The 21,245-nt window shown below is 40.6% G+C and overlaps 1 protein-coding gene across 3 annotated transcripts in view; it reads left to right on the top strand.

The window, feature by feature from the left end:
* The first annotated feature begins 677 nt into the window (after positions 1–677).
* The window catches only part of nudcd1 (NudC domain containing 1), a 39,141-nt gene continuing 18,573 nt past the window's right edge, over positions 678–21,245 (top strand). For 2 of the 3 annotated variants that reach the window (XM_064980685.1, XM_064980683.1), the window contains exons 1-6: positions 678–882; positions 3,993–4,147; positions 10,226–10,411; positions 11,867–12,059; positions 13,161–13,376; positions 16,970–17,177. In XM_064980685.1, the coding sequence (XP_064836757.1) occupies positions 768–882; positions 3,993–4,147; positions 10,226–10,411; positions 11,867–12,059; positions 13,161–13,376; positions 16,970–17,177 (1,073 nt within the window). In that variant the 5' untranslated portion in view covers positions 678–767. The remainder of the gene's footprint in view (positions 883–3,992; positions 4,148–10,225; positions 10,412–11,866; positions 12,060–13,160; positions 13,377–16,969; positions 17,178–21,245) is intronic. The other variant, XM_064980684.1, reaches the window with a different exon arrangement.

Below are 21,245 nucleotides of genomic sequence, written 5' to 3'. Positions count from 1 at the left end.
TAGGGTTCCCTCAGTCCCACCACTAGGGCCATATAATCATCCAGGAATACATCTCAAGAAAACTGGAAAGACATTTAAACTGTGATAGGATCTGTAAGAACCAATAAACACCTTTAAGCACAGAACCACTCATATACATAATGTTATGTATATGAGTGGTTCTGTGCTTAAAGGTGTTTCTTGGTTCTTACAGATCCTATCACAGTTTAAATGTCTTTCCATGTAGCCATTTTTCAATGTGCTCCACCTTACAATATTATTTATCTTATGTAAAGTTGTAATTTTCTTTAGTGCACTATGACTATGCAAAACTGCAAATAAATATTGATTTCTTATCATACACAGCGTTTAAACAACAGATGTTTATTTTGAAGGCAAATCGGAAAACCGGAAGTTGCTGCCATGACGCTAATAAAGACCAACGAAGCAAGCAGTCCCTACACATAAACCTTCCGGTGAAGAACACGAAAGCGCGAAGGTTCTGCCTTCGAGAGTGTTGAACCACGCATGGTTGTTTGCATTCGTTTTGTATCAGTCATGATCCATTAATAGTGTCTAAAATTCAACAGACGCTTTTTATTTATTTATAAGTGAATTCTTTTCATAATTTTTCACGTCCTGCAAGATTTCAATTTCCTATACCTCCTATATGTCCGTCCGTAAAATATTCCGACTGATTCATACAGGAAGCACATTCAGTTGTGTGCAGTTCAGCTCCTATATATTTCATCTTAAACATATTGTCAATTTATCAATAATTCTGAAACATGGCTGTATCGAATTATTCATTGAAGGTCAACAGACAGTTTTTGGATCCCAGCTTTGAGAGTTACAGACTGTCTCTGGAGCCCATACCAATTTACAACGTAGAGCTAGATGCTGGTGAGAAACTGCCCGCCACGTCGCATTATCATTAGAGCATGCTAATATTGCCATTATTTTTGATTTAGCTAGAGGGCTGCTAACTTTTGAAGAAAGCGTGGCGTGAGTGAGATTTGCTATGTGAATTTCATTTCCCCTAACACAACCCATGTTTGAAATGTAATTTCCTGCAATTCTATGTATATTCTTACATGGTTTAAGCCTAAAACCAGGGTGGAATTAAAAAAAAAAAATCACAGGTCAGGAGTGTTCAGGGTGCTTTCAACATTAAATGAACACTCAAAATTGGATGACTTTGCTACTTAGCGATTTTTTGGGGGGGATGAAATTTGCTAATAAAGTATGCTAATATTTCAATTGTTTTATGTGGTTTTACACTATTCAGGCAGTAATTAAATACTAAAAACGGTGGGAAGATTTGAAGTAGAGATTGATCCCTGTTCTTATGCAACACGTGTCAGGGAGTGTTACCAATATACCAAGGCTCTGCACAGGAAACATTCATGTTTAATGGCAGTGGGTAACCAAATCATAGATTGCGGTTGACTTTTCTATATACTGCTTTCAAGATAAGGACACAAACATTTTGTAATTTGGGTGAAATCTCTTGAAGAAAGGTCTCTAAGAAAATCCTGCTTGCTCTCCAGGAGAGTTGGCCACCACCCCCGATCTATGTTTCCCAAGTGCCTTTGAAATGTTTTTCTTATTACAATTAATTTCTCAAAATCACCAAACCTTGAAGAAAAATCTGATGAAGGTGAAGATCCTTGACATCATCTTACTCTACCTAGACACAATATTATGCTTTATGAGTTGCCTAGAATGTGCACATTATATTTGATTCTTGGAGCATTTACTATCCAATGCTTATTTGTATGACTTGTTCATGAATGGCTGCAAAAATACATGGCCTCATAATTAATTTCCAAAGACACAAGTAGGCATATGAGATTTCTAATATGTGATTACACTGGCAAAATTGGGTAGAAGTGGAATAATAAAACATGTGTGGGGAATAACAGCAGTGTTCTTGCTGACAAGCACAGTAATTACCCTATATTTTAGCCAATTGTTAGGAATGAACATTTTTCCACTGATCAGACTAAATATAGTAAATGGATAATATCCATTGATGACAAATCTGCCCCTACACTTAACCAAATTATTTTCCTATTGTCCCCCATCTAGAATCAAATGTACACTTTTGGGTTCACAATCTGTTTAACAAAATTATTTTCATAGTTACAAATCAGGTCACCCTACCAAACCTCCCTGCTAAAACATACTGTAGGTCTGTCTGCTGCCTTTTCGTCACAGGCTAAATGCCAATCCCCAAACGAGGGGACTAATGTAAATGTGGAACAACTTTAGTACATGCTGACAAAGGGTTGCAATTCTGCAATAAGGACGGGAGTAAAAGCAACCTAATTTTGTCGACAACATTGTACATAAAACAGCGCTACCGTGCTACTCTTTTTACAGTTTTAGAAAATCGGTGGAGAACGTTCTAGCTCGCCATTCAGTTTCACTCTAATCTTGAGGGGCGTTTCTTTACAACATGATTCCTTACATAACTAGACCAATCATAATGGTTCAATGTGCCGCCCCGAGACAGGACAATGATAGAAGTTCTGCTCGTGATGTTAAATTGCAGGCCCAGATGCTGCAATTTCAAAATGATTTGGAGCACAGTTGAAAAGTTAACGCACTGACTATACAGTACAATGGACAAATAAAAAAAGTTTGAAATATGAGGTATGTCGTGAGAAGAGGGTCAAATGCGTGTCTCACGGCCAATGGGTAAGAATTGGCAGCTCTGTAGCTGGCAATTTTTTTCCCATTGTTTGACTATATACAGTATTACAATAAATGCACACTAATGACATGGTCTTTGAAAATCATTTGTCAATGTTAAAGGGATAGTCCGTGATTTCGACAATGAAGCCCTTTATTTAAGAGTACTTCCCCAGAGCCACTTGTATGTATCTGAGTCCGGTTTAAAGGAAGTAGGAGGAGGTTTCGCGAGCCAATAGAGATCAATGGCGACTATAGGCTCCCACTCCGCCATGGCTCATTGGCCAAAGCCTATGGAAATCATGTTTTGTTGTTGTTGTATTAATGGCAAAAATAAGATCTGTGGTTAACAGCCTTAAGAGATTTTCTACGTTTTGTTCTGAGAATTTTCATCAGCTAGTCACTTTTAGCAAATGTTGAAGCATTTATATAATATAAGCAAGCACATAAAGCACACAGGCTTAATAATTCATAAAGGCCATGTTAACTGATAATAATTTCACAAATGCAAAATATACACTTACTGTACACAGTTTTAACATTTGTGACAGTATTTTTTTTCTGTGATGACACATTTGTGGTGTCTGTCTTCTATTCATACATAGGTGTTCAGGTATCATCCCGGTAACGGGATGTCAGCCCAAAGAGGTTATTAATAGCACAGGTAGTCGTCTCCGTCTTCCGTCTGTCTTCCGTCTGTTTTGCATAAACAAACGAAATATGGCTGTGCGGGAACCCTCTCCCTATGAAGATGTGTAGTAATTTAACCTTTTTTTGATATTATTTCTCACTGATATGAAAGATGTTTCCAAAACCGTGCTGCAAGCAATGCGTTTTAATGTTTAAGTCAAATGTCGGGGCTCTTAACAAAAACTCCACCAGCCAGAAGATCGTCAATAGGAGCTAAAGGTACTTAGCAACTTCCCTCAAACTGAACGCAGAGACATAAAATGGTATCCATGAGTTTATCGGACTCTGGGGAAGTGGATAAAGGGACTAAATGCCAAAATCCCGAACTATCCCTTTAAGTCAATGGCAAAGTATTGCTGAAACAAATCTGGGCTGTAGATTTATTTCTGGGGTTTATTCACTTCAGATTTCTCACACTATTTGGCATATACTCAAAAAATAAGAAGTGTATGCAGGAAAATTATTTGTGCTTCACAGCTAAGAGTTGCAACATCATCTATGCAGAATGATTGTACCTTTTTATAGGTTATGCCATAAAAACACTAGCCTAGATAATATTCATCAATGGTATAGCACCCAGTTTTTTAAATGACATTTCACAAATTTACATTACCTCCTCTCTATAGCTGTGGCGGAGGTGAAACTGAAGGACAGTCAATACACCCTGGACCATGTGCGTGCTTTTGGCATGTACAACTACCTGCATATAGACCCCTGGTATGAGGACAGTGTTTTCTTTGTTGACTGCAAAGGGCGAGTGCTGAATCTTACGGTTACCCTGGTAAGTATCTCTCAAAATGCTTGATGGGTATCTTGTAAATTTCTTCTGAAAAATGAATGCTGCTTCACGGTGGAAATGTTTTTTTAATTTTATACCAAGAGCCCAACACCTCTCAGGACATTGCTTCAGTTATACCTCCATCCAACTTGAAATTGATGCCTCCATAATGCATAGCTTTTGAGAAGTATTATTAGTGGAGCAAAGTCTATCTGATACTAATATTCTGAATTGTCCACTCAATGCACTGGTAAAACAGCACATGGGTAACCCACTTAATATGTATATACTGTATTCTAGTCAAGGCCTATCCTATATAACTAGTGTTGTACATACCTTTTTATATTCCTATACTGCCCATGTCTATCTATACACACCATCATATACATACAGGGCATTAGGAAAGTATTCAGACCCCTTGACTTTTTACACATTTTGTTACGTTACAGCCTTGTTCTAAAATTGATTAAATGTTTTTCGTCATTAATCTACACACAAAGCAAAAACTGTTTTTTAGAGTTGGTGCATCCCGTTTCCATTGATCATCCTTGAGATGTTTCTACAACTTGATTGGAGTCCACCTGTGGTAAATTCAATTGATTGGACATGATTTGGAAAGGCACACACCTGTCTATAAGGTCCCACAGTTGACAGTGCAGTGCATGTCAGAGCAGTAACCAAGCCATAAGGTCGAAGGAATTGTCCATAGAGCTCCGAGACAGGATTGTGTCGAGGCACAGATTTGTGGAAGGGTACCAAAAAATGTCTGCACCATTGATGGTCCCCAAGAACACAGCCAACCTGAGCAATCGGGGGAGAAGGGCCTTGGTCAGGGAGGTGACCAAGAACCCGATGGTCCCTCTGACAGAGCTCCAAAGTTATTTTCTGTGGTGGTAGAATCTTCCAGAAGGAGAACAATTTCTGCAGCTCTCCACCAATCAGGCCTTTATCTTCGAGCCATGAGATCGAAGGAATTGTCCATAGAGCTCTCGAGAGCAAAGAAATTGTCCGTAGACCTCTGATACAGGATTGTGTCAAGTCACAGATGTGGGGAAGGGTACAAAACAAATTCTGCTTCTTTGAAGATCCCCAAGAACACAGTGGCCTCCATCATTCTTAAATGGAAGACATTTGGAAGAAGTGGTCAGAAAATGACTTTTTGTACCTGAATGCCAAAACATTCAGTAGATAAAGCTGCTCAAATTTGACCCATTTTGCACACCCCACCATATCGTGAGATCCATGTCTTCATCACTGGAAAAGGTATGCAGTTGAGTTTTATATAATTTATAAGCTTACAAACAAGGTTGTCCTTATTTAAACTTTTTTTTCATAAAAAAAGAATGAATCGTTTGAACCTTGAACATCAATTATCTAAAAAAGCATAAACTAATTCACATATGTTGAAGCTTAGACCCTACTTTACATCATCGGAGGTTTTTGTATTGTGCCCGCCATCGGTTGAGACACAACATGCTCTTGAAAACAGGGTGGGTCTCATTTCAGTCATAGAAATATAATTCATAGAATTGACTATCCCTTCAAACCACTGCAATTTAGTTGGTACACCATTGAAATGTAAATTGAATTGACATTTTTACTTCTAATTACTACCACAAAGATGGCTGCCGGTCCACCCACTGTCAACTTAAGGGGTCATGTCTATTCTATTATCTATATTTCTATGGTTTCCTATGGTGGATTGACAGTATACTTTAAAACAGCGATATTCCCATTCAAGTCAACATTCTCTGATTTGCGAGCCTCCAACCATATTTGTGGTACCATTTAAAAGTTAACATTTTCAATTTTATTCCCATTTTAGTACGTTTATCAGCCAAAACATGACACCCACCCTGTATTCAAGAGCATGTTGGCTCAACCGATGACGGGCACAACACAAAAAACATCAGATGTCAAGTAGGGCCTAAGCTACAACATATGCGTTTTTAGATCATTGAAGTTTAAGGTAACAAAAAAAAAGACAATGTTTAGGAAAGGGAAATTTTACAGCGAGACACTATTTAGTTTTTTAACCGAGTCTTTGTACATAATTATGATTAGTGAAAGGTGTTTCAGACATAATTATGCATCATAGCGTATTTTCGAATTTTTGCGTCGTGAGAGTTCACCCAATGACGTCATTAGTTGATTGAGCCTGCTGTCTGATCTAAAAATGAACGGAGTCATGTTTTGTAGCAATTATTGTGGCCTTTTTTTTTGCCGATTGCACGATCACGCTAGCAGCGTGTAAATATGTTTGTCCTTGTTTAATAGAGCCATTGGACTTGTCTCAATGACGTTCCTATCTGCCAAGACATTGCAGGATATCTAGAGTGACACCCTGGCTTTGTGAAGACTACTGCTGACGGGAGCCCTAATTCCTTGTCCAATTGTGTTTCCATCCTCCAAGGGAGGCTTTTAAAAATGGATAGTACTAGTTTCTACAGGTTCACAGGAGCTACAGTGGGGCAAAATAGTATTTAGTCAGCCACCAATTGTGCAAGTTCTCCCACTTAAAAATATGAGAGGCCTGTAATTTTCATCATAGGTACACTTCAACTATGACAGACAAAAAGAGAAAAAACAACATTGTAGGATTTTTAATGAATTTATTTTCAAATTACGGTGGAAAATAATTATTTGGTCACCTACAAACAAGCAATATTTCTGGCTCTCACAGACCTGTAACTTCTTCTTTAAGAAGCTCCTCTGTCCTCCACTCGTTAGCTGTATTAATGGCACCTGTTTGAACTTGTTATCAGTATAAAATACACCTGTCCACACCCTCAAACAGTCACACTCCAAACTCCACTATGGCCAAGACCAAAGAGCTGTCAAAGGACACCAGAAACAAAATTGTAGACCTGCACCAGGCTGGGAAGACTGAATCTGCAATAGGTAAGCTGCTTGGTTTGAAGAAATCAACTGTGGGAGCAATTATTAGGAAATGGAAGACATACAAGACCACTGATAATCTCTCTCAATCTGGGGCTCCACGCAAGATCTCACCCCGTGGGGTCAAAATGATCACAAGAACGGTGAGCAAAAATCCCAGAACCACATGGGGGGACCTAGTGAATGACCTGCAGAGAGCTGGGACCAAAGTAACAAAGCCTACCATCAGTAACACACCTTGCCGCCAGGGACTCAAATCCTGCAGTGCCAGACGTGTCCCCCTGCTTAAGCCGGTACATGTCCAGGCCCGTCTGAATTTTGATAGAGAGCATTTGGATGATCCAGAAGAAGATTGGGAGAATGTCATATGGTCAGATGAAACCAAAATAGAACTTTTTGGTAAAAACTCAACTCGTCGTGTTTGGAGGACAAAGAATGCTGAGTTGCATCCAAAGAACACCATACCTACTGTGAAGCTTGGGGGTGGAAACATCATGCTTTGGGGCTGTTTTCTGCAAAGGGACCAGGACGACTGTAAAAGAACGAATGAATGGGGCCATGTATCGTGAGATTTTGAGTGAAAACCTCCCATCAGCAAGGGCATTGGAGATGAAACGTGGCCGGGTCTTTCAGCATGACAATGATCCCAAACACACCGCCCGGGCAACGAAGGAGTGGCTTCGTAAGAAGCATTTCAAGGTCCTGGAGTGGCCTAGCCAGTCTCCAGATCTCAACCCCATAGAAAATCTTTGGAGGGAGTTGAAAGTCCATGTTGCCCAGCAACAGCCCCAGCTCCAAAACATCACTGCTCTAGAGGAGATCCGCATGGAGGAATGGGACAAAATACCAGCAACAGTGTGTGAAAACCTTGTGAAGACTTACAGAAAACGTTTGACCTCTGTCATTGCCAACAAAGTAAAATAACAAAGTATTGAGATAAACTTTTGTTATTGACCAAATACTTAATTTTCCATCATAATTTGCAAATAAATTAATTAAAAATCCTACAATGTGATTTTCTGGATTTTTTTTCTTCTCATTTTGTCTGTCATAGTTGAAGTGTACCTATGATGTAAATTACAGGCCTCTCTCATCTTTTTAAGTGGGAGTTCTTGCACAATTGGTGGCTGACTTAAAAACCTTTTTGCCCCACTGTATTTGGCTGTCAGGAGCATGAGCTAGCTTGCAATATACGCGTTCTTTTCACACAATGCAGTGTTGTACAGTTTAATTTTGTGATAGATTTGGACATAAAGTGGCTTGCTAGTACCACTACAAGCAAGTTGAGCCAGCTAGATTTGTTTGCTTTACCCAGAATGTATACAAAGGGAATACTTGCATTTGGTGTGGGGGGTGCAGTGAGGTGTTCATAGTCACTTTGATACAAGGGGAGATTGTAGCCTAATGTTGTAGCTATGCATCTCATTAGTAGCAAAACTGGAGAAATGTTTTGACGATGATGACGAAGAGTAAAGGAATGACTTTGGCTTCGACTCAAATCAAAGCTTATACCTGTGTGTTCTAGCCAACGGGTGTCTGTGAGATGTGTAATATACTCCCATCGTGCTGTGGCAGTAGCAATACAGGCAGTACACAACGATTGTCCATGAAAGTCTAATAGCATTTTTTTGTAATTCTTTTACAGACAATACCGCTTGGTGGCCTACATATTATTTTTGGAGTTTGGTGTATGTGGGGAGAAGTTAGGCAGCGAACACCAAATCCCAGTCCCAAAGCCACTCCTGTCTTGGCTGTGTGCTTAGGGTTGTTGTCCTGTTGGAAGGTGAACCGTCACCCTAAAATGAGGTCCTGAGTGCTCTGGGGCAGGTTTTCATCAAGGATCTCTCTGTACTTTGCTCCGTTCATCTTTCCCTCCAACCTGACTAGTCTCCAGGTCCCTGCCGCTGAAAAACATCCCCACAGCATGATGCTTCCACCGCCATGCTTCACCGTAGGAATGGTGCCAGGTGTCCTCCAGACATGCCGCTTGGCGTTCAGGTCAAAGAGTTCAATGAGAGTATCTTGTTTCTCATCGTCAGAGTCCTTTAGGTGCCTTTTGGAAAACTCTAAACGGGCTGTCATATGCCATTTTACTGAGGAGTGGTTTCTGTCTGGCCACTCTACCATAGCGGCCTGACCGGCCATAACGGCCTGAAAGCCAACTGACATTTACTCCTGAGGTGCTGACTTGTTGCACCCTCGACAACTACTGTGATTATTATTATTTTACCATGCTGGTCATTTATGAACATTTGAACATCTTGGCCATGTTCTGTTATGATCTCCATCCGGCACAGCCAGAAGAGGACTGGCCACTCCTCATAGCCTGGTTCCTCTCTAGGTTTCTTCCTAGGTTTTTGCTTTTCTAGGGAGTTTTTCCTAGCCACCGTGCTTCTACACCTGCATTGCTTGCTGTTTGGGGTTATAGGCTGGGTTTCTGTACAGCACTTTGATATATCAGCTGATGTAAGAAGGGCTATATAAAAAAGTTTGATATGTATTGGTGGAGTTCTGCAGAGATGTTGGTCCTTCTGGAAGGTTCATCTCCACAGTGGAACTGTCGAGCTCTGTCAGAGTGACCATCGGGTTCTTGGTCACCTCCCTGACCAAGGCCCTTCTTCCCGATTGCTTAGTTTGGCCGTGTTGCCAGCTCTCAAGAATCTTGGTGGTTCCAAACTTCTTCCATTTAATGATTGAGGCCACTGTGTTCTTGGGGCCTTCTATGCTGCAGAAATTGTTTGGTACCCTTCCCCATATCTGTTCCTCAACCCAATCCTGTCTCGGAGCTCTACGGACAATTCCTTTGACCTCGTGGCTTGGTTTTTGCTCTGACATGCCCTGACAACTGTGGGTCCACACTGTGGGTCCACACAACAGGTGTGTGCCTTTCCAAATAAATCTTGTCCAATCAATTGACCACAGGTGGACTCCAATCAAGTTGTAGAAACATCTCAATGATGATCAATGTAAACAGGATGCACCTGAGCTTAATTTCGGGTCTCATAGCAAAGGGTCTGAATACTTACGATGTGCAGTAGAGGGTAAAACAAAAAAACTTGGGGGCCAAATAAACCCTGGCTTATACTATTTCATTCATAAACAGAATTCATAACAGAGATGAGGTTCTGTAGAAATCCTCCATTGATGACAGGAGACTGACAGGTCTTTGCATTTGGTTGACAGGACACGGCACTGGGGAAGCCCATAGAGGTCTTCCACATGCCCTCTGACCCCACTGTGTGTGAGGAACGTCTCTGTGCCTCTCTTAGCTTCACCTCTGCCACCTGGGCATCTCTCTCTGACGGTGCGGGCAGACTCTACCTCCTCAGAACCAGCATGAGAAGGGAGAATTGCAGTCTGAAGTGGGAGGTAAGAAGACTTGGACATGCAATATACTCATAATCAATGTTCAGATATTTACCAACAACATTGCATCCACTTTCCTTTTAGTTTTTTTCCCAGATTATTTTTATATCCCATTTTAATAAAGGTCAGCAGTTATATCTCGCTTGAAAAAGAGATATCAATCTCAATGTTACTTATAGTGTTTGTCAAATTAACCTACCATAAACCCAAGGTGGAATATATTAATCCAGGCCTGTTTTATCTTGAGTCCTCTTTTATATACCATTCTGAAGATCAGGTTTAGCATGTTGATAAGCTTGAAAGAAATTAATAACCTCTACTTAGTCACAAGCCCAGCAATTCCAGCCGGTTAGACATTTGGGTAAAGCGTTACATTAACTTTATCCGCATTAATAACATAGGTTACCCTGCGACAAGAAATTCACATTAAATTAACATTATACATCATAATTTATAAAAGCTTTATAATGTATTTGACATGATTATTTATGGTATAAATGCACAAAAGATGTAGCTTGTTATATGAAGTTTTACTAACGATATGTCACATACTCAGTGGACAGTTTGTTAGGTACACCACCCCATTCATGAAAAATGATTAGCTCCTACAGTGTGAGTCACGTGGTCGTGGCTTGCTATATTTAGCAGGCAGATGGGCATCAAGACATTATGTTACTGTTCGATGTAACATTAGAATGGGAAAAACGAGTGACCTAAGTGACATTGAGCATAGTATGATCGTCGGTACCAGGCGCCAGTCCCAGTATCACAGAAATGGACGGCTTCCTGGACTTTTCACGTACGACAGTGTCTAGGCTTTACCGACAAACCAAAAACATCCATTCAGCGTCAGCCCAATGGGCGAAAATTTTACGTTGATGAGAGGTCGAAGGAGAAAGACAAGAATTGTGCAAGCAAACAGACGGGCCACAAACCGACAAATAACGGCGCAGAATGGGATCTCGGAACCGACAACTCGTCGGTCCTTGTCACGGGTCGGCTAATGCAGCAGACGAACACACCGGGTTCCACTCGTATCAGCTAAAAACAAGAAGTAGTGGTTCCAGTGGGCACACAATTACCAACAATTGAGGCGTGGAAAAACATTGCCTAGGCTAACGAATCCCGCTACCTGTTGCGTCATGCTGATGGCAGAGTCAAGATTTGGCGTACGCAGCATGAGTCCATGGTGCCATCCTGCCTGGTGTCCTGGCACACATTAGATCCCTTGATACCAATTGAGCAACGTTTCTATTCCCCGATGACTTCAGGCTGTTCTGGAGGCGATTTGAGGTCCGACCCGGGACTAGATTGGTGTACCTAATAAACGGGTGTACCTAATATCTTGTTCTTATAGATACTACATTTCGTACCCACTGTGCATGGATTGATCTTAAAACTTAGAACACATTTCTGTCTGTGAACTAACTAGACTTGTTGATTTTGTGTGTTTGTCAGCCCTTGTTCAGTGAGGAGATGGGGGAGCCCTTCACCATCCTCCACAGCATATCTCACGTCCAGGCTGGGGTCCATTCCATGGAGGTCCTGCTCCTCCGCATCCAGAAAGACCCATCATCGGACTCTGATGCAAAGGGAAGTGGCTACTCTGTTTCTTTGGAATGGATCACAGTCTCTAACACTGCAGAACAGGGTGAGTGGGGTGGGGCACTGTGTCTGCGTCCCAAATGGCACCCTGTATTCCATATACTGCTCATAACACTAGGGGATGACGAAACCTAACTCTTCTATATGGATGATGGTATAATGAGGGAGTTGGGAATAGTAACTAATGGATCACTTCATTGTTTTTTTTTGTTTCTCAGTGAAAGAGCATAATAAGTTGATGACGACTAGTTAATTAGCAGATTAGCTATGTGAGCATTTGTGGCATGTTTACCACCTTCATGCCCATCATTTCTATTATCAATGGCCATAATTTCTATTATCAAAGGTTGACCTACAGAAACGACATTTACTTAGTGTTTGGGAAAACGAAATGTGCGTTAATTAACTTTAATTTGCTCTGATATCTCAACTGTAGATCTGTGTCTTCCAAAATAAATGTTGCTAAGGAGAATCTTCATAACAATTCTGTGCATTCGACCTGAAATAGTTGCAAAGAAAAAGCCATATCTCAGACTGGCCAATAAAATATTAAGATAGTCAAAAGAACACAGACACTGGACAGAGGAACTCTGTCTCGAAGGCCAGCATCCCGGAGTCGCCTCTTCACTGTTGATATTGAGAATGTTTTGTGGCTACTGTCTCTGGCTGCGTGGGGAAGAGTAATCCACGGAGACTCTGTGCCACAAAATGAGTGACAAAACATTACAAAACCTGGCCAAATAATTTCAAGTCATCAGTCTCAAGTCAAAGACGAGTCCCGAGTCTTGAGGCTCCAAGTAAAGTCGAGTCTCAAGTCATCAAATGTGAGACTCAAGCCCAAGTCATGTGACTCGAGTCCACACCTCTGAAATTGCATGTTTCTTTTGAGTCCGATAGCCTATGCGTTCATTTTTGTCAGTACGACAATGTAACAATCCTCTATGTAACAAGTATTTTCATAATTTGTATACTAGACAAATATTTAGAGGTAATAACTTGAATAATAATAAAAACGTGTAATGGTAATAGTGAAGTTGCAGAGAAAATACATGTATTCTGTTTGAGAATTAAACCTGTAAATTGCAATCAAATCAGTCTAATAATGCTTGCACATGTATTCTGTGTGTGCTGTATTGGCCATTTTCAGGTCAGGAGAAGAAATACAAGGTAAGGAAGAGGAAGATGCTGAGGGGGAAGTCAGTGCCCCACTATGCAGCGTTGGAGCCCCAAGGGAAAGGGCTAATGGTGGCTTCAGAGAAACCTTTTGTTTTCACACATGTGGACGGGGCACTGCTGGAGCAGCCTGTGGCACAGGCCATGGAGATGGAGTCGAGCGCTGGTGGGTCAATGCTACAGGTCATAGGTAAAAAGCTACATAGGAAATATAACATATGAAGACACTTTTAAGTATGCCATTGTTTCCACTGCTCAGGATTGGATAGAACATTGAAAGGTGCTGTAAAAGGGCTTGTGAATGCGTGCCAATGTGAAATACGTACAGTGCCTTGCGAAAGTATTCGGCCCCCTTGAACTTTGCAACCTTTTGCCACATTTCAGGCTTCAAACATAAAGATATAAAACTGTATTTTTTTGTGAAGAATCAACAACAAGTGGGACACAATCATGAAGTGGAACGACATTTATTGGATATTTCAAACTTTTTTAACAAATCAAAAACTGAAAAATTGGGCGTGCAAAATTATTCAGCCCTTTTACTTTCAGTGCAGCAAACTCTCTCCAGAAGTTCAGTGAGGATCTCTGAATGATCCAATGTTGACCTAAATGACTAATGATGATAAATACAATCCACCTGTGTGTAATCAAGTCTCCGTATAAATGCACCTGCACTGTGATAGTCTCAGATGTCCGTTAAAAGCGCAGAGAGCATCATGAAGAACAAGGAACACACCAGGCAGGTCCGAGATACTGTTGTGAAGAAGTTTAAAGCCGGATTTGGATACAAAAAGATTTCCCAAGCTTTGAACATCCCAAGGAGCACTGTGCAAGCGATGATATTGAAATGGAAGGAGTATCAGACCACTGCAAATCTACCAAGACCTGGCCGTCCCTCTAAACTTTCAGCTCATACAAGGAGAAGACTGATCAGAGATGCAGCCAAGAGGCCCATGATCACTCTGGATGAACTGCAGAGATCTACAGCTGAGGTGGGAGACTCTGTCCATAGGACAACAACCAGTCGTATATTGCACAAATCTGGCCTTTATGGAAGAGTGGTAAGAAGAAAGCCATGTCTTAAAGATATCCATAAAAAGTGTCATTTAAAGTTTGCCACAAGCCACCTGGGAGACACACCAAACATGTGGAAGAAGGTGCTCTGGTCAGATGAAACCAAAATTGAACTTTTTGGCAACAATGCAAAACGTAATGTTTGGCGTAAAGCAACACAGCTCAAAACATAAAGCAAAATCTACAATGGAATGGTTCAAAAATAAACATATCCAGGTGTTAGAATGGCCAAGTCAAAGTCCAGACCTGAATCCAATCGAGAATCTGTGGAAAGAACTGAAAACTGCTGTTCACAAATGCTCTCCATCCAACCTCACTGAGCTCAAGCTGTTTTGCAAGGAGGAATGGGAAAAATTTCAGTCTCTCGATGTGCAAAACTGATAGAGACATACCCCAAGCGACTTACAGCTGTAATCGCAGCAAAAGGTGGCGCTACAAAGTATTTTTGTTTTTGTTGTTGTTGATTCTTCCCACTTGTTGTTGATTCTTCACAAAAAATACAGTTTTATATCTTTATGTTTGAAGCCTGAAATGTGGCAAAAGGTCGCAAAGTTCAAGGGGGCCGAATACTTTCGCAAGGCACTGTATGTGAAATAGGGAAATAATATCATGAAATGGGTGACAGGCAACATTAGACTAAATTCATAGATTAAATTCATAGATTTAATATTCTGAATGCATTGTCATTCCAGTGTCTGAGTTTTGTGATGAAGTGGCCCTTTGGTGTTTGAAATCATGATTCAAGCATGGGGGAAACCTGGCACCATTATAATAGGCTAATAAAACTCTTGCTAATGTTAAACGAGATGCATTTGCCATTGTTAAGGAGATTGTGTGTTGCCTAATATGTTTCTTTGAGTTTTATTATATGGGCCTAAATCATTATAATATTTTCTGACTGGTTTATTCCCTCTACAAAACAAATATTAGGCTACCATTTATCCATCTCTCATTCAATTACCAAGCATGCTCAAAAGTAATAGACTGGTAGCCTAGACAGTACATAGTGCCTTTGGAAAGTATTCAAACCCCTTGACTTTTTCCACATTTTGATTGGTTACAGCCTTATTCAAAAATTTGTTTTTTTTTCTTCATCAATCCACACAAAAACATTATTATTTTATTTTTTAGAAATGTTTCCTAATTTATTGAAAATTAGCTGAAATATCACATTTACATAAGTATTCAGACCCTCAGTACTTTGTTGAAGCACATTTTGTCAGCGATTACGGGTTCAAGTCCGGGCTCTGGCGGGGTCACTCAAGGACATTCAGAGACTTGTCCTGAAGCCAATCCTACATTGTCTTTGCTGTGTGCTTAGGGTCGTTGTCCTGTTGGAAGGTGAACCTTCGCCACAGTCTGATGTCCTGAGCACTCGAGCAGGTTTTCATCAACAATCTCCCAGTCCCTGCAGCTGAAAAACATCCCACAGCATGATGCTGCCACCACCATGCCTCACCGTAGGGATGGTACCAGTGTTTCCTCAAACGTGACGCTTAGCATTCAGGCCAAAGAATTCAATCTTCAGGCCAAAGAGTTCAATCAGCAGACCCGAGAATCTTGTTTCTCATGGTGTGAGAGTCTTTAGGTGCATTTGGCAAACTCCAAGCGGGCTGTCATGTGCCTTTTTACTGAGGAGTGGCTTCCATCTGGCCACTCTACCATAAAGTCCTGGTAGGTGGAGTGCTGCAGAGATGGTGGTCTTTCTGGAAATTTCTCCACAGAGGAACTCTGATTGCTCAGTTTAGCTGGGCGGCCTTTTATTTATATATATATATATATATTTAGACCGACGTGTGCCTTTTCAAATCATGTACAATCAATTTAATTTACTCCAATCAAGTTGTATAAACACTTCAAGGATGATCAATGGAAACAGGATGCACCTGAGCTCAATTTCGAGTTTCATAGCAAAGGGTTTGAATACTTATGTAAATAAGATATTTCATTCTATTTTTTGGGAGGGGGAATCAATGTAATAAATTTTAGAAAAATGTGATGTATATTTGGATATATGGTTCCATTTGTAACATACACTGCTTTTTAATCAGCTATGATTCAGAGAGACTGATGTAAGACTATTATGGAACTGTCAGTTTGTCAGAGGCCGACAGGACGGGTGTGGCATTGAGGTCTGTCATTGCACATATATGCCTAGCTGTTGAATCATTTTCAAATAGAGGAGGGTTTACCCAAAGGGCAATGCCTGAATGGTCCTTAAAGGGATGGGCTACAATTACAACATCTGTCTGATTCTCGGCCTGTTCCAGCTCTTACCCCTCTAATAGGGTAGTCTGTGATTGCTACATACATTTCTTTAGACCCATCCCTCAGCGATTTACCAAAATAGTGGCAGGGAGTCCGCTTTGCTGTAACTTTGAACTGCAGATTGCCCTTTTTAATAAGAGTAATGTGTTTCTCATGCTGGTGTGGTGCGGACGGTCGCCCATTAGGCTAGTGATGATAAGAGCCTCAGAGCTCATGAGAGAATACCCCCCCCCCCCAGCCCAGGAAAAAAATAACCTCAAACAGCAACATGACCATTTATTATAGTTTTAGTTTCGGACTTGGTTTTCAGGATAATTTGATACAGTTCATGCTTTGTATTACATGTTTCATTTATATATTAATCAGATACGAGTCTGTAGAAATCTTAATGTACTCAACATTATTGACATTTCATTTTTATTTCTCCCCCATGCCATTCAGATCCAATCTACTTCTGGCAGCAGACAATAGAGGATATAACAGTATCTGTGCGTATGCCCGAGGGCATCACCAAAGATGACGTGGTCTTCAAGCTCTCCATGGAAAATGTGAGTGTGGGGGTGCAGGGTTTTGCCCCCTTGCTGGAGGGGCAGCTGCATGCCCCTGTGGACCCCGAAGCCAGTGCCTGGATCATCAAAGACGAGAAAAGGTTAGCGGTCTTAGTCGAAAGTAGTGCACTACATGGGGAATAGGGTGCAATTTCGGATGCAGGCACACATCTGCTTTTACTCAGCCCAGAGTAATATTTGCTTTAATGGTGAATTCGCTTTTGTGAAAATATCAGAGCATTACCACTATCTACAAACAAACAGGAAACTATAGTTTGACTCATATGAGAGTTAGTTTTTGTTCTCTATTTGTTAGATACCATTCAAATACAATTAAATTTTATTCGTCACATGGTTCGTAAACAAACAGTGTAGACTAACAGTGAAATTCCTTCTACGGGTCCTTCTCAACAATGCAGAGGAGAAAATGTAGCAATAAAGGAAAAGGTATAACATGTAATAATAGATACATAATGAGTATAACAATAATTTGGCTATATACTGGGGGTACCAGTACAATGTCAATGTGCAAGGGGTACAAGGTAATTGAAGTCAGTATTTAGTGTGCGTTTCTAGTGTGCATTTACTGTGAACACAGGCTGTACCCGCTTTAAGTTACAGTTTTAACAGTGTAGGTGTGACTAACAAATGCATTATTATTCTCATACCATTATTACAGAGAATCCGAAAATGTATAGTGTGCATTTACTGTGAACACAGGCTGTACCCGCTTTAAGTTACAGTTTTAACAGTGTAGGCTACTGTGACTAACAAATGCATTATTATTCTCATACCATTATTACAGAGAATCCGAAAATGTATGCTACCCTCTGCCTGTTGTCTACTTAGTTTATTCAAGCCTGTCTCAAAATACAACACTGTCCCTTTAAGACAAACAAAGCTCTTTACTAAAATACAACACTGTTACTTTTTCAAAGATGTCTAGAAACGCTCTTGTTGGAAGCAATCACTCCCTTATTGCTGACTGCAAATTATATAAAACTGGGCTAATAACGCAATAATTAGCAAAGGATTTGAACAAAATGCTGCTCTCGCTTTGATCTCAAAACAAGTGCTTCTACTCAGTGAAAGCACCACCAGCATTCAAAAGTGACTAAAACATCAGCCAGGAAGCATAGGAACTGAGAAGTGGTCTGTGGTACCCCCAATAAAGGAGTGGTTCACGGTACACGTTCCCCAAGGGCACCCCCCCCCCCAAGCTCAACACAAAAGATGGCGCACAGAATGCAAAAATATTCTTAGAAATATTTAACCTCCACACATTAACAAGTCCAATAGCTCAAATGAAAGATAAACACCTTGTTCATCTACCCAGCGAGTCAGATTTCTAAAATGTTTTACGGCGAAAACATAGTACATATGTATATCAAACCACCACTAGGACACATACAATATGTAGCCATATTGTCAAGCAAAAGACACAATCACAAACGCAGGATTAAAAGAAAAATAATTCACTAACCTTATGAAAATCTTCATCAGATGACAGTAATAGGACATGTTACACAGTACATTTATGTTTTTTTCAATAATATGCAATTTATATCCATAAATCTCCGTTTACATTGAGCCATGTTCAAAAAATGCTACAAAAATGTCATGAGAAATTATACATAGCTCCGCCAGATAACGCCAGATAACAGCAATACACATCATATACTTTGACTGTATATACATGTTCTACATATAGTTAGAAAAATACACTGCTTCTTAATGCAACCGCTGTGTTACATTTATTTTTAACGTTACAGAATTCGTTCACTAGGCACTAATCTGAGACGGCGCTCAGACATAAGCAATATTCCTCCGCTATGTTGGAGTCAACAGAAACACAAAATTACAACATAAATATTCCCTTACCTTTGATGGTCTTCGATCAGAATGTAGTGGAAGAAGTCATACTTACCCAAAACATCGTTTGGTTTCAATTTGTGTGTCTTTGTATTAGCATATGCTGCAAGTTCCAGCTGAAATGCTACCAAAAATTACTTCTGGTCACGAACAGTTGCGCATCAAAACTTCAAAATTACATATTATATGTCGACTAAACTGGTCAAACTAAATGCAGAATCAAGCTTTAGGATGTTCTAAGCGTACAAAACAATTGGCGATTCGACCGAATAAACGCAACTCTTCTCAAACAAAATGGAACAAAAGAATTGGCTGTATACAATTGCGCCAGGACGCACAGATATTTTCCAGTGACACGCCACTATTTTGCCCTCCAACCGGTCAAAGCTTGCGGGATTTTCTCCATTACTCGCCCCATTGAAAGAACACAGCACGCTGAACACACAGAAACTGTTCCAGATCCGTAGCTGGTTGGGAAGGGTGGGGGCGATGACGTCAAAGTTGGGATAACTTTCCTGATGAGAGAGAGAGTTTGGGAGAATGGCTGCCCTGTGAGTTCTGCTTTACATACAGACATAATTTGAACGGCTTTAGAGTGTTTTCTATTCAATAATAATTATTATATACATATATTAGCAATTTTGGACAGATTAATTTTCTGTTTACTATGGGCACGCAATTCCTCCAAAGGGGGCAGTAATTGTGCATAGCCTTAACAGGATTTTAGTGTTCCCTTTATTTTTTTGCGCAGTGTATATATCTTTTTTTTTTTTTTGTTTGTTTTTTTTGAGTTAGGCTATATGATCAAACCGGTAATAGATCCATTGTATTATTTGTGAAGCATAGCAGAGTCAGCATACATTTCAATATTTTTTTTTTTTTTTACTGGGGTGATGATGCCTGCATCTGATGGTTAGTATTAGCGTATTAGCAGCACACTGCTGGTCCACCTCTCAACATCCCTCCCTTGTCCCTTTCCTCCACTGACACTGACCAAAAAGGGACAGCGTCTTCCAACTTATGGGGCTTCATTATTTCTGCCTCGTGCACAAATTCATGTTACTCCTATGAACAGAGAAAGTTAAATATAATAAATAAATAAAAAAAAAGACCCAAGCCGCTAATAATAACAACACAAGCCTATAGATACTTTCCTACTCATTCATTACTGCTGCAGTGCTTGTTGTAGCACTAAGTGGAAATAGGAAGAACGTGCATTTGAACGTGCATTGGAAAGTATTCAGACCCCTTGAGGTTAGGTCATAGCCTAAAATGTATTAATTGTTTTTTTTTCACATCAATCTATCAATCTATCTGCCTAGTTAAATAAAGGTTAAATAAAAAATAAAAACATAATACCACAACGACAAAGAACAAACAAAAATTACAACTGAAATCACATTTACACAAGTATACAGAATCCTTTACTCAGTACTTTGTTGAAGCACATTTGGCAGCGAGTCTTCTTGGGTATGATGCTATAATTTGGCACACCTGTATTTGGGGAGGTTCTCCCATTCTTCTCTCCCATTCTTCTCTGCAAATCCTCTCAAGCTCTGTCAGGTTGGATAGGGAGCGTTGCTGCACAGCTTTTTTCAAGTCCGGGCTCTGGCTGGGCCACTCAAGGAAATTCAGAGACTTGTCCCGAAGCCACCACTGCATTGTCTTGGCTTTGTGCTAAGTGTCGGTGTCCTGTTAGAAGGTTAACCTTCGCCCCAGAACGGGGGTCCTGAGCATTCTGGAGCAAGTTTTCATCAAGGATCTCTCTGTTCTTTGCTACGTTCATCTTTGCCTCGATCCTGACTAGTCTCCGAGTCCCTGCCGCTAAAAAATGTCCCCACAGCAAGATTCTGCCACCTCCGTGCTTCACTGTAAGGATGGTATTGGCCAGGTGATGAGCAGTGTTTGGTTTCCTCCACACATGACGCTTGGCATTCAGGCCAAAGACTTCAATCTTAGTTTAATCAGACGGGAGAATAATGTTTCTCATGGTCTGAGGGTCCTTTAATTGCCTTTTGGCAAACTCCGAGCGGGCTGTCGTGCCTTTTACTGAGGAGTGGCTTCTGTCTAGCCACTATCATAAAGGCCTTATTTGTGGAGTGCTGCAGAGATGGTTGTCGTTCTGGAAGGTTCTCCCATCTCCACAGAGGAACTCTGGAGCTCTGTCAGAGTGACCATTGGGTCATTGGTCACCTCCCTGACCAAGGCCCTTCTCCCCCGATTGCCCAGTTTGGCCAGCTCTAAGAAGAGCCTTGGTGGTTCCAAACTTCTTCCATTTAAGAATTATGGAGGCCACT

This window comes from Oncorhynchus masou, chromosome 12 (genome assembly GCF_036934945.1).
Source record: "Oncorhynchus masou masou isolate Uvic2021 chromosome 12, UVic_Omas_1.1, whole genome shotgun sequence".
NCBI lineage: Eukaryota > Metazoa > Chordata > Actinopteri > Salmoniformes > Salmonidae > Oncorhynchus > Oncorhynchus masou.
The sequence above is the reverse complement of the archived record's forward strand: the minus strand, read 5'-3'. Positions and strand labels throughout refer to the sequence as shown.